This window comes from Talpa europaea, assembly GCF_964194135.1.
Source record: "Talpa europaea genome assembly, chromosome: 7".
In the NCBI taxonomy this organism is placed as follows: Eukaryota; Metazoa; Chordata; class Mammalia; order Eulipotyphla; family Talpidae; genus Talpa; species Talpa europaea.
The window spans coordinates 37773626-37788676 of NC_140074.1; the positions used below are offsets into that span (position 1 = coordinate 37773626).

The following is a 15051-nucleotide window of genomic DNA, read 5'->3' on the forward strand; positions in this document are numbered from 1 at the left end:
ATAATAGGATTGTCCTGTTAGCTCTTGCCTGCCTCCTTTCTCAAAGTAATATACTGAAAAGTGAAAGGTGCACCCTGAAATAATTAATAGTCATTTACAACCCATTTCAGTTTTCCTTGTTGGTGGCAAAGATACAAGACTCAAGGATAACTGTATTTTTCAAAGGCCACATATGCCATCATTCACAAAGCCTGTTGGCAAATGGCATTTATAAAGTGTTAGACATAGGTATTTGAATCCTCGGGCCTGGTCTACTCTTTAATGTATCATAAATGCTGATCAGAAAGCAATTGGACTAAGGGAAAGTAGCAGCATAAGTAATTGTGGATATTCCATCCATGGTTAAACAAGTTTGTATGGATTCTGAGCCTCAAAGTCGTTTCCTAACTAGGGAATAGGGACAGACTATCAAGTGGCCAAGAAGGATTGTCTGTCTTTTGAGGCTGTTTTGATTTCCTGAGCAGCTTTGTGTGAGAAATGTCAGGCATTAAAAACTCTGTTGTAGAAGAGACTCGTGTACAAACTACTAAGAAAAGAACTTTATCATGGGGGAAATACACAGTTTTCAGGCACTCTTTCCTACACACTTCCTCCATTGAAGAACAGCCCCAAGTGTCAAAGCCCATTGTCATGGCTTCTTACCTTGACCTTGTCTCCTGTCATTTTCCTGTCAGAACATCACTATCTCCTTTGTCTGGTTGCATCCAGCTACTTTTAATTCCTTCTCTTCCCCTCCGTTTGCTGCTGGATGAGTAAGCATTAAGTCTTAATTCTTTTTTGAGATCATAATTTAAAAAAAAAATTGCTGCTAGGAACTACATGACAACTTTGAAGACAAGTTTTGAAAAGGAGACAAACACATTCCCCACAAGTCTTCATGTCCAGGAGGGTACAAGCTTGTGGAGACCACTGATGATTCATTTCCCTGTTCTCGTGCTTAAGAGTGTAGACATTGGCGTTGATTGGGTTCCAGGAGTGCCACTTACAAACTGTGATACTGAGCATATTAATTTCTTTTTTTTTTAAAGATTTACTTATTTATTTATACAAGCACTGGGGACAGTCAGAAACGTGGAAGGGTGAGAGAATTCAACAGAGCCAGAGTGGAGAGTAGAACAGAGAGAGTGACGAAGTACACTGCTGAGGGGAGCAGCGGGCAGCAGGAGAGGTCTGCGCGCCATGTGGGACCCTCGCCCGGCGGCCGGGGAACGAACTGGCGCTGCAGAGGTTGCGGGCAGCTTCACAGCCCAGCGCTCAACTGCTGCGCCACCAGGGGATGCCCTGAGCAAATAACTTTCTATCTATAAAATGGAGACAACATTAGTACCTAGCTCATAGAATTCTGAGGACTGAACCCAAGTGAATAACTTAGCCCTAGAACAGGGGGCATATTCAATCTAGTGCATTACAAAAATTTGTGCCACTTATATTTGAATAAAAATCTCATCTAGGAAACATTGTGATAACCCTTATTACATATAACCTAATAATAATACACTCAGATGTTTTTATTTTTATTTTCTCCTTGTCAGCCACCCCCTGGGAGAAACACAGGAGCTACATATCTGCATAGCTTGAACACTGTGCAAACAAGACTTACTAGCCATTTCAGTTGATAGACCTCTTGCTTCATTTTCTTCCTCAGGTGCTGGAAAGCTTCAAGATCATGGATTATAGCCTTTTGCTGGGAATCCACATCTTGGACCATTCCCTTAAAGAGAAAGAAGAGGAGACCTCACAAAATGTGCCTGATGCAAAGCGACCTGGAATGCAGAAGGTCCTGTACTCCACAGCAATGGAATCCATCCAAGGTCCAGGGAAATCTGGAGATGGAATCATCACAGAGAACCCAGACACGTGAGTACAGCCACCTGCCCTCCCACCTTCCTGACCATGGCAGCCAACGTCACTGGGTAACTGAATGCTCCCCTCGTGGGGGTTCTTTGGGAATAGATTCCTAACTAGGGCTAAAATCGATTCTGCCTGCCTTTGTTTTCATTCATTTGAATAACTGCATGAGTGGCAGTTTTTCCAGTTATTATCATTCTTTCACCCACATGCTTGTTTTTTTCCAAATGGTTCCATCTTTTAGCAATGGCTAAAAATGTTTGTATCCACATTTACTGCATATTCAAAATATCCACCACAAGAGGACAAATATACTTTGAATTTGAATAAACACATATTTAAGCAAGTACATGATAGAAATTATGTTCACCATGCAGAACTTCTTATCTGCACAAGAGGATTCAGTTTTTCTACTTTTGCACCCTGGCAGATGTAGTATCTTCCCTCAAGTTAGATGTGATAGAAACATATGACTAATAGAAATAACTACAACCAAAGATACTTATTGAAATGGTTGACTATCTCACCTTTGTGTAGAGTGGCCATCAGTGTCTGCCTTCTAGGTTTCTCCAACAATGACTAAATCACAGACATATTTCACTTTTATAGAGGAAATTAATACATATTTAACTTTTTAAATCCTTACTTGTAAACCCATATAAATGCTCAATAATCAGACAAATTATTCTGTATCAGTATGATAAAATACTACCCAAACATTGTAAAACATATTCATGTTGCATATAAAGAAATATCCATCACATAACAAGTGAAATATTCAAGTTATAAAATACAATAAGTTATGTAATAAATACTTTTTGTGAAACACTGAGCATACACATATATATATACTGGAAAGCTACCAAATGTTAGTAGTGATTATCTTGGCATCTAGAAATTGATTCCTTGTGTATTTTGATTTGTACTTTTATATTTTTTATTTAAAAATCACAGTGAATATATAAAATATTGTATGTTTACAAAGCAGTATCTTGAAATGCTTTGAAAATTCTCATGGTGTTAAAATAGGAATTTTTTACTTTACAATGAATTTTTTTTTATTGAAGTAACATTGGTTTACAACACTGTGAATGTGATAGGGTCACCACTCTTCAGATACCTCTCCCCATAGCACACCCCACACCCACACCAAGGCACTCATAATTCTCCACCAAAATCCATTTGGTCCATCCCCACTTCCCTCCTCCCCATCTTGTAACCTATTCCAGAGAAATATTTTTAGGGTTTATTATTGGTTTGGTTTAGTCTGACCCTTTGTTTTGATTCTCTATATTCTACATATAAATGAGACCATCCAGTATTTGTCATTCTCCTGACTGATTTCACTTAGCATAATCCCCTCCTGTTACCATTCATGTTGTCACAAATAGCAGGAGTTCATCTTCTTTTTATAACTGAGTAGTATTCCTTTGTGTGTATATACAACATTTTTCTGATCCACTCCTCTGTCCTTGGGCATTTAGTCTGTTTCTGTAACTTAGCTATTGTAAATAGGGCTGCAGTGAACACAGTAGTACATGGATCCCTTCAAATTAATGGTTTAGTGTTCAATGGGTAGATACCTAGGAGTGGAGCTGCTGAATTGTATGGTAGATCTATTTTTAATATTTTGAGAAACCTCCATATTGTTTTCCACAGGGGCTTGATACCCTACATTTCTATAAGAAGATTTCTTTTTTCTCTACTTCCTCACCACCAATTTTTCCTAGGTTTTATGATCTAGGTCACTGGGTTATTTGTTATTTTGATTTGAATTTCCCTGATGATAAGTGATAATGAGGTTTTTTTCCATGTCCCTATTGGTCATCTGTATGTCTTCTTTGGATAAGAAGTTTTTTTTTTTAATTGGATTGCTTGTTTTCTTTTTGTTGAATTGTATGAGTTTTTAACATATCTTGGATGTTAGCCCTTTATTAGATTTATGACATGCAAATATTTTCTCCCATTTAGTATGATGTCTTTTTGTCTTACTGATAGTTTCTTTTACAATGCACAACCTTTTCAGTTTGATGTAGTCCCTTTTGTTTATATTCTCTTTTGTTCCTCTTGCCATTTTTTTGTGGAGACCAATCCACAAAGATATCACTAAACCAGTGTTGTAGAGTGCTTTGCCTGTTTCCCCCCCCCCCATGTATTTTATGATTTCAGGTCTTACATTCAAATCTTTCATCCATTTTGAGTTAATTTTGAACCCAGGCAATCAACTGCAATGTCATTTTTTTTTTTACTTTAGCTAAAGCCTTCCTATGAATGTAGGGATCTTCTCAAATGCTTTCTCTGCATCCATTGATATGATCATATGATTTCTTTTATGATGGGAGAGATAGTTCAGAATTTGAAGTCTGTTTATTAGAGATGGTTTTTAACTTCCTATTTTTATATTTTAAAATATTTACTCTTTTGTTCTCTCAACAGAATGGGAGGCATTCCAGCTAAAAGCCATAAGGGAGAAAAACTACTTTTATTTATGGGCATTATTGACATCCTACAATCATATAGGTGAGAAATTTTTAGTAGTCTTTTATCATTTCAAAGTAAATCAAAAAATGGTTTTGAGAAGTCACCAAATGTGAGTGGTTTTGAATACTCATTTTTATTTTTCTGTTTACATTTAGGTTAATGAAGAAGTTAGAGCATTCCTGGAAAGCTCTTGTTTATGATGGGGTAAGTGGCAAATGTTCCTTTTTAAACTATATACATTTTCTGATATTTCAGTGACTTGAAACTATGTCGTTGAAACCCTGTCTGTCAATAGACTTGAAGAGTAAAGGAAACAAAGGTCTTTAAATACTCAGAATCAGAGGCTAGCAAGGTTGGTTCAAATTTAAAAACAAGGATAAATTTGAAACTCTGTTCAAATACAGGGTATCAGAAACAAGCTGGTGATGAGGTAGAGATCAAGAAAACAAAGTGTTACCTTACTTCTGTATGAAATCTGGAGAGCCCAGGTATGAGATGATCATGGTGAGAAAATAAAAAAGGTTTTCATAGGCACTGGGATGGATGATCAGTAGGACAGTTGAAATGATCTCACAAGACAAACTACAGAGGCCTTGAGTCTGACTTTCAGGTGGACAGCCCTGGATGAGAACACATTATTAACCATGTTATTCACACACATTGTTATTTGGCTTCTGTTAACCTGCTTTCCCATCGTTATCAGGGGCACACAAATGGTTCCTAGTACTTACTTCATAGGGCTAATGTGAAGATTCAATAAAATAATGCATGTTAGCATTCAACACCATGTCTAACACATTATAAAGACAGGAAGTAAAACTGGGTAAGTTTTAGATTTGTACGAGTCAAAGGTTGACTGATAGGAGGATATCTTTTGAACCCAGAATTGTCATAATAGAAGGAAAAAAATCAATTATCAAATGGTAGTTTCTCTCTCTCCCCCCCTCTTCCTCTCTTCTCCTTTTAGCCTCCCTCTTTCCCTCCCCTTCCCCCCACTCTCTCTACTTCTCTCCCCGCCCCTTCCTCTCACCCCCACTTAAATGTTAGATCTGAACTTCCTGCTACTGGCAGAACATTTACTGCCCTGAGCCCCTCTCAGTTAATTACTTGAAGTGACACTTCTGAAGACTATATTGCAAAGATTTGATCATACTTTTTTAAAGACGTTAGCAGATGCTTTCTTTTGAAAGAGGATAAATTATAGATGCTATTCTTTCCCTTTCTTGGAAAAGAACTCCCACTTCGTAGTTCTGTTGAAGGCTGGTAAAAACCTTTTGGTGTAAAAACTCTGCATTTTCCACAGGCTAAGGAATGACCTCTGTCAGAACACACTTTTTAACAGTAGGTTCACAAGTTTGTTTCTAAGAATTAGGTTTATTCAAACGATAGAGTGAGAATGATAGGTTTTTTTTTTTTTTCCTTTCAGCTGAGAGAACTAGAAACTATATGCCTTGAACATGAAAGGAAGGGATAGTAAAGACCTTCTGTTTTGTTCCCCTTCTGTTTTCTGAGCCAACTTCAATCCTGTTACTAGATGGGTTTTCTGATCTGAATGGTCTTGTCCTCTAATAGACAGATACTTCGAAGCCCACTATCTTTGTCTAGTTAAACATATCTTCTAGGTGTGGTCTTTGTGCTTTCAAAGAGAATTTCTGTGTTGATTATATATTTGTGAAACTGCAAGCAGTCATTAGGGCTTATTTTTGTTTGTTTATCAACATTCCTCTTACTTAAACATAGTTATTCATACCAAAGAGAGCCACACTCTCACTTCTCTTAGAAAGTGAGGCTGAGGCTTAGTCATCTTGCATCCTACTGTATTTATGAATTACTGTACTGGTTGTATGTATGTGTATTCACTTCAGACAGAAGCTGGCAGAATTAGGAGTACCTGTTAAAGCAAGTGGAAATTTCCTACCACATCTACATCACTGTTGTGACTTATACAGAGATGATTCCTCTATAATTGTGCCTATAACGTGCTGATGACAGTTACCTTATACCTCATGGAATACCCTATCTCATACATCAAAAAACTGAGGCATCAAAACACTGTCTGCCTAGGATCACACTGCATTTTAAAGTTAGACAGTCCCCCCAAACCAGTCTTTGGATCTCTGGCCAAATTTTTTTTTTCCTTCCAAACCCACTGCAGACACTTTATAGTATGTAAATTTAAATTATTAAGTTTTCCTGTTGGAACCCACAAACTTGGAAACAAAATGGAGCCCTAAATAAACAAATTTGCTTTTTCTGGAAATGTCTGTCTTGGAAAACAAATAAATGATTACCAAATAAGCAGAGTTAGCTCCTTCATTGATCTCCTTTCCTGGGTTTGTAATGGAATGCCCTTTTGGTCCTAAAAACTACTGCCCAGCATGATAGAATTGAGTTAACAACTTAATTCAATTCAACTCTAACTAATAGCCACTAATTCAGTATAACAGGGGTCATCAGTCAGCCTTGTCTCCTAGGAATCTTCCCAGTGTCTGCCCTCCTTATTACTTGAAAATGAAACCTGGATGTCATACTGTTGTTAGGGGCTGTTTTGCTTTGTCTATGTCCCTCCCCAATTTTTGTTCATGACTAGAAATGTTCAACTTCATTTACGATGATACTTGGGTCACTTGTTGCCTGTATCTAAGAAAAGAATTTAAAAACCCCTCCTGTGCAAGGTGGAATAATGATCAGTTGTTTTGATTTATAAAGCAGTCTTTTCTCTGTCCATTTATTGCTCTATTTTATCTTGAGTAGCTGGAATTTTTTTTGGATGATTTTATGTTTTTAATATGAAACCGGTTTGGGAGTGGTCTGTACAATGGACATGTTGCATGTCCATGAGATTTGCAGAAATTTCCAGGAAGAATTAATTCACAGCAACACAACATGGTAAGAAAGCAGACAAATTGGCTCTAATCCCTGGGAGCAGCCAGTGGGCAGGTGGGTCTGGTGGCAATGTGCTCTGCTGATTGGCTGCTTTGGGAAGATCAGGTGCCTGATTCTTGTACAGACGCACATGTCTCTAACCTTGCTGAAGTCTAGAGGAGGAGCATCCCTAACGCACATGCCTGTCTTTGAGTAGCTAGAATTTTTGCTCAGATGGAGTCCCACACCTTCCTTCTTCCGTGCTCTTCCCTGGCTCTCAATATCTTCACCCCCTGGTTAAGGACACTGGCTGGCAGATTAGTTACCTAGATCTTTGTTCTAGCTTGAAATGAAATGTCTGAGAGGTAAACCTATGATACTTGATTTGTCTTTTCAGGACACTGTTTCAGTTCACAGACCAAGTTTTTATGCAGACAGATTCCTGAAGTTTATGAATTCCAGAGTTTTCAAGAAAATTCAAGGTAAGATTCTTATGAAAAATTTTACTTTAGCACTAATTGACTGACTTCACTATATATATGCAAGATTTTTATTGAAAGAGTTGGACTGTTTATCTCCTTTAGCAGAAGTCACTTAGTAACTATGGATAAGTATCTTGGTCACTTGTGTATTGATGCCATGATCATGACAGTCTTTTTTTATGATGGAAAAAAACTAGAAACTAAATGTAGAAACTCAAGAATATATTGGTTAAACATATTACAGTATCATCAAATCATGAAATAATATGCAGTGAATAAAAATATTAAAATCTAGTCCTTATAGATAATAGATTTATTCATGTACATATAGTTATTAGTTTGTATATCTAAAAGCACAACAAAAACCTCAGAGGAACACTGTTAATACTATTATCCCCATGAAATGTTATCCAGGATAGAATATTTTAGGTCACAAAAGTTTCAATAAAGGGCCTCCCCGGTGGCGCCGCGGTTGAGCGCCAGGTTGCGAAGCTGCCTGCAGCCTCTGCAGCGCCGGTTCGATCCCCGGCTGCTCCCTGGCCACTGGAGGAGGGTCCCACATGGCACACAGACCTCTCCTGCCGCCCACTGCTCCCCTCAGCAGTGTACTTCGTCAGTCTGCCTGTTCTGCTCCCTGCTCTGGCTCTGGTGAATTCTCTCACCCTCCCGCACTTCTGACTGTACCCAGTGCTTATATAAATAAATAAATAAATCTTTAAAAAAAAGTTTCAATAATTTTTTTAAAATTGAAACTATGCAAAGTATCTTTCTCAGTCACAGTGGAATGAATAAAGATTGGACACTAGAAACGTCACAAAGTCGTGAAAATTTAAGAGTACATTCAAACTACAAAGGAGTCAAAGAAAGCCAGGATACTAAAAAAAAATTGAGATAAATGAGAACAAAACACATGCCAAAAACTTATAGCATGCTCAAAAGAGAGTGCTTACAGGAAAATCATAGCTAGAAGCACCTATATTTTTAAAAAAAGAAAACTCTCAAATCAACACTATAAATGTAAACTTTAAGGAACCAGAAAAAAGAAGAGCAAATTAACCCAAAGTTAACAATGGTTATGCTGAATCAGGACATTACGTAGAATTTTATTCTCCTTTACAACAGTAACTATTTAATCATTAATTTATTTTTTATTAATGATTAATAATAAATCATTATTTATTATTAATAAATAATGTGGTCACCACTCAGGTGTGGTCACCATAGCTCTCCCCTAACCAAAGCCCCCATAATCCCTTGTGCTCTCTCCAAACCCCTTCCCATGTCTACCCCCCCCCCTTAGGCACCTCAGTCTATTGGTCAGTTTTCATGGGCTAGTTTTAAAGTTTGTCTTATTCTAATGCTCTGTTTTGTTTCTCTATATTCCATATATAAGTGACACCACCCTGTATTTTTCTTTCTCCTTCTGCCTTATTTTGTTTAGCATAATCCCTTCCAGCTTCATCCTATATCAGTTTTTAATTTTCTTCTATAGATAGCTATTTTTTACGTGGTAACTTTTTAAACCACATTAAAAGATAAAATAGGCCTACTATTACATATATTGTAGTTTTATCAAACTACAATTGGTCTAGTTTTTGGTCTAGTTTCACAAGCCACAATAAGGTAATTTTGCCATACCAAAAAATCTAAAAAAGTAGAATGTTCATATTTTATATTTCCATGAGACAAATTTTTCTTGTAATGCTTATTTCAGTTTTCTGTTAATGAAAGTAAACACTTTTTAAAAAGTTTTTATTTTTCCAGCTTTATTGAGATATAATTGATATAATGTATTCTGTAAGTTTAAAATGTACAACATGATGATTTGATACTTGTATACTTGTATATTGCAAAATAATTAACACAATTAGGTTACATCCGTCACCTCACTTAACTACAATTTTTGTGTTTGCTCAGAACATTTAAGATCAACAGTATTGTTAACTATACACCATGCTGTGTATTAGATTCCAAGAACTTATATTACAACTGCAAGTTTGTACCTTTGACCAAGATCTTCCCATTTCCTCCATGCCCAGCCCCAGTTCAACTGGGCAATAGAACCAATTTTCTATGAGTTCAACAATTTTAGATTCCACATATAACAGAGATAATATAGTATTTGACTTTCTCTGACTTATTTTCTAGGTATAATGTACTCAAGGTCACTTCATGTCTTCACAAATGGCAGGATTTTCTCCTTTTTAATGGCCAGATAATATTCATGTGTGTGTGTGTGTGTGTGTGTACACGTGTGTACACCACATCACATTTTCCTCATTCATTCATTTGTTGATGGACTTCTAGGTTGTTTCCATGTCTTAGCTATTGTGAATAATGCTGCAGTGAACATAGGGATTCAGCTGCCTCTTCACAATAGTGATTTCATTTGTTCGGATATATATACCCAGGAATATCTCCAAGCTGTTTTTAATGTGGCTGGACCAATTAACATTCACACCAACACTGTACCAGTGTTCCATTTTCTTTCCATCCTCACCAATATTTCTTTTTTTTTTAAAGGTTTATTTACTCATGTAAGCATTGAGGACAGTCAGAAGCACGAGAGCTCACCAATACTTCTTATGTGTATTGTTTTGATAATAGTCATTTGGAAAGATGTGAGGTGATATTGCATTGTGGGTTTAATTTGCACTTTCCTGCTGATTAGTGATATTGAGTATCTGTTCATGTATCTGTTGACCATTTATGTGTCTTCTTTGGAAAAATGTCTGTTCATGTCCTTTTTAAATTGAATTCTTTCTTTACTATTGAATTGTATGAGTGTCTTATGTGTTTTTATTCTTAATCCATTGTCTGATATATGATTTGCAAATATCTTCTCCCTTCTGTCGGTTACCTGCTCATTTTGTTTTTTCTTTTGTTCTGTAGATGGTTTTAGCTTGATATAGTCCCTCTTGATTATTTTTGCTTTTGTTGTTTGTGCTTTGGGAGTCATATACAAAAATTCATTGCCAAGAGCAATGTCAAGGAGACTTTCCCCTATGTTTTCTTTTAGGAGTTTTATTGTTTCAGGTCTTAATGTTCCAATCTTTAATTCATTTTGAATTTTTTGTGAGAGTAAAACATTTGCTGTGTGAATATTTTGGAAACTACAAAGGATGCGAAGAAAACAGTGCAAATTACTTAAAATCCCACAACTTAAAGATGTCTTCTACTAATATTTTATGTTAATTCCTACCGAATTTTATTTCTGTGCTTTGTGTATTTCTCTATTCCTTTATGTGAAACTGGTAGCACAATGACATACACTTAAGTGTGTATGTCCTCAATTTTTCACAGAATATTATAATGTGAATAGTTTACTGCATCATTGATATTCTACAAAGTCACACTTTATTTTTAAAGTAATATTTCATTAAAACATGTAAGATTTAAGTGTGCATCATTAAGATTCAAGGTGTGTACACTACTACTACATTCAACTACTACATTAAGCTTACCACTAAACATCCAATTCTGTCCTACAAAGACACAATTAGAAGTTGCATTACATTAAAAATTATATGAGTATGCCATAATCCGTTCAAACATTCTTTTAAGTATTGGGCATTAACATTGCTTCTCCATAACTAACATTTTTTATGAACAGCACTTCAAATAAATGTTATGTCCAAACTTAGGACTATTTCTTTAGGATGGAGTCCAAAAAGATAGAGTAGGGGGTTAAAATACACATAACTCCACAGAAAGATTATGCCACTATAGACTCCCACAAGACTGTGTTCCGGCCCTTACACAGAGTTACTCCTTAAATTATGCTGCTCTCATAAGTAAAAAATGTTATCTGGTTATCTGTTATTTGCATTTCTTGAGTACTGGTGAAGTCCAACCATTATTCATGTTTATTAGTCATTTGTAATTCCTTTCAGTATTGAACTTTATAATATTTGCGTATTTGATTTAGATGTTTATTACTTTTCCAAATGATTTATATAAAGCTTACATATTAAAATTGTCAATCTGTTTTTAATCTAAGTTCTTTCTAAAAAAAAAACTTCAGTTTTACATTTGATTTTCTCGATGGTATCTTAAAATTGTTGTCAGATCATGACCACCATAAATTAAATACTCTTTTATTTTCTAAGTTAGACCATAAGATAATATTTGTTCAGGCTGCAAGCTTGTTGAATACCAGCTTGTGGTTCAGATTTTCAAGGAAGATTTTCCACCTCCATTTACTCTTTGTTCACTTTTGAAGATGAGTTTTCATTCGGCCCCTGGTATGTTTATGTACACCTTGCTGCCCAGCTTTAAAGTTGCTTCTCCAGGAGACTCTAGATCATGGGAGTTTTTTCCTTTCTTTGTCTCATGTAAGTTAATGGCACAATCAACAGCATCTTCAATTCCGTGAAATAACGCAGATGTTGCACATTTTCCTACTGCGTGTAGTTTATCGTGTTTTTAATGTAACAGTTCTTTTACTTCTCATGTAGTCATATCTATTGATTTTTCCCATTTGTATTTCTTAATTTTATAACATCTTTACTGAAATATCATTCACGTACAATGAAATTCATACTTTGAAAGCATATAGTTCTTTGAGTCTTAGTATATTTGCAACTATCACCACTATCTAATTTTAGAACATTTTCATTATCCCAAAAAGAAACTCCATACCTCAGAGTAGTCACTCTCCATTCCTTCCTCTTCAATTAGTAGCCCTGGCAGCTACTAATTGATTTTCTATCTCTATGGATTTGCCTATTCTGGATATTTCATATGAATGGAAATATATACTATGTGGCCTTTGCATTTGACTCTCACACTTAGGTATATGATATTTTGATTTAATTTTTAGTATATGGTGGGAGATAGGTTTCAATTCCATTCTTTTCATAAGGATTTGTCCCAGCACCATTTTCTGAAAAGCTAATGTTTCCTCTACCAAATACCCTATTGGAAGCCAGTTGTCCACAATACTAGGATTTATTTCTAAACTCAATTGGAGAGTCTGAGTCCTTCAATTGTTTCTTTTCAAAATTGTTTTGGCTATTCTGGGTTCCTTGCATTTATTTCTCTATGAACTTTAGAATCAACTTGTCAATTTCTGCAAAAAAAAAAAAAAAAAAAAGCATGGGGCCTCCCCGGTGGCGCAGCGGTTGAGCGCTGGGTTGCGAAGCTGCGCGCGGCCTCTGCGGCGCCGGTTCGATCCCCGGCTGCTCCCCGGCCACCAGAGGAGGGTCCCACATGGCGCGCAGACCTCTCCTGCCGCCCGCTGCTCCCCTCAGCAGTGTACCTCGGTCCTTCTGCCTGCTCTGCTCCCCGCTCTGGCTCTGGTGAATTCTCTCACCCTCCCGTGCTTCTGACTGTACCCAGTGCATGTATAAACAAAACAAACAAACAAACCAGCAAACAAATAAATAAAGCATGCCTCTATTAAAAAAAAAAAAAAAAAAAAAGCATGGTTGTTTTGACAAGAATTATGTTGAATCTGTAGATCAATTTGAGGTGTATTACCATCTTAACATTAAGTCTCTCATTCTGTAAACATGGAATGTCTTCCTTTTTATTTAGGACTTCATATTTTTCTTTTAACAATTCTTTAGAGTCTTCAATATATAAACCTTGTACTTTTGTTAATTTACCTCAAGTAATTTTTAATGCTATTGTAAATGGAATTGTTTTTTTTTCTGTTAATCATTCCTGTGTTTACAAAGGACTTCCCCATTGAGAAATCAGATAAATGTACACCCACATTTTCTTTCAGTTTTTATAGGTTGGTTTTCATGTTATTATTTAATCTTTGTGGTATTTATTTTGGAGTATGAAGTGAGGCAGGTCCAACCTCATTGCTCTTTTTTTTCCTTCCCAAGTGCTTTACCATTCTCCCAGTGCCAATTTTGAATAAATCCTTTTCCTCTTATAAGCATATCAAAATACTTTATCACTTCTGCTTATTACCTGGAGAGTAATGTTAATACCTGTAGTCCTGCACAGTGGCAAAGTGATGCCCAGCCACTTTTCCTGCTTTATTTTTTCCTTTACACAGTGTATCTAATGCACTATACATTTTCCATATATGTCATATATGGTTTATTACTGACCCCATTCGGTGTCTCCTCCATTTGAATGTAATCTCTGCCTTATTCGCAGGACCTAGTACAGGGGGTGTACTAGATTGCATGTAGTGTAAGTATTTTTTGAATGAGTGAATGATGTTGTGACATATGTAATTGATATCATCTTCTCTTTAATATTGAGAACAAATCCCACTGTAGATTGCCTCCATTTCTGGGTAATTTAACCATTCATTCTCTCCTCTGTATCCAAGCCCCAGCTTTCCCTTTTTCATATCTTAAAAACAAACCTCCATTTGACATCTCTCTGGTATATCTTTCTCCTCCTTTGCAGTCAGACTTACTGAGAGGTGGACCCATTGCTACTTCTTGTCCTTATTTCTTGTCATTCTTCAGTGTAATCCACTGGCTTTTGAGCCCACAGTCCACCAAAATATTCTTTTCCTAGTCATTAACAATCATTGTTGAGATGTTAAATAACTTTCCCTTTTCTCAAAACTGTAATGTTTAATACCACTGGTATGAGTTCTCTCCGCAGTGTACTTTTCATTTGTCTTTCATAATTCAGGATTCTCCTGGTTCCCGTTCAGCTCCTCCTGCTCCTCCTTGGCAGCTGTTCATCTCTGCCTCATCCTTGTATGTGAGTGTTCATAAATGTCCAGGCTCCAACTTTTTCTGTTCCCCTCATATGACTCTCTCGGAGTGATTTCTCAATCTCCCAAGACTTCAGAGACCAACTTATAACTTACTCATAATCACTTTTAACCTACTCCTCACATCGCCAATAAATGTACATGCTGATCCAACTTCTCTACTTAAGTGCCTCCAGTTCCATTAGCATGGCATGCTCAACATGGAACCTGACTGCTCCCCTATCCTATCCTGTCCTGCCCTGTCCCATCCTGTCCTGTCCTATCCATCTTGTATCTGCCGCTCTTCCCAAGTCCACACACCTCATTGATAGCCGTAACAGTCCACCTTGTTACCCAAACTAGCAATGCTGGTTTTATCCTCTGACTCTTTTTGCTTACTACCTACATACCGTCACTCAGCAACAACTCTTCTGGTGAGAAGATTCCTAATTCAGCCCCTATGGTTTGTTGTGGTTTTGTTTTTTAGGAATTGTAAATGATGGCCTTTACAGTGGTCTCTTGTCTTCGTTCATGTCCCCATGCAATCAGATTGCAGCCAAAGGATCAGTTCAAATTCTAATCCGCTCTTGCCAATTTCTGTTAAAATCTTGCCATGCTAAAAAAAAAAAAAAAAAAAAAAAAAAAAAGTTTTTGTTTTTAACTTCTAGGGATTCACTAATGCACAAAATCCTTAAATTAGCT

General features: G+C 36.5%; 1 protein-coding gene across 1 annotated transcript in view; it reads left to right on the forward strand.

The window, feature by feature from the left end:
* Positions 1–15051, forward strand: part of PIP5K1B (phosphatidylinositol-4-phosphate 5-kinase type 1 beta) — a gene marked incomplete at both ends in the record, with an annotated part of 172474 nt that overhangs the window by 101694 nt on the left and 55729 nt on the right. Inside the window, 4 exons of the mRNA XM_084237780.1 lie at positions 1646–1857; positions 4285–4368; positions 4485–4533; positions 7592–7676. Of these exons, the coding sequence (XP_084093906.1) occupies positions 1646–1857; positions 4285–4368; positions 4485–4533; positions 7592–7676 (430 nt within the window). The remainder of the gene's footprint in view (positions 1–1645; positions 1858–4284; positions 4369–4484; positions 4534–7591; positions 7677–15051) is intronic.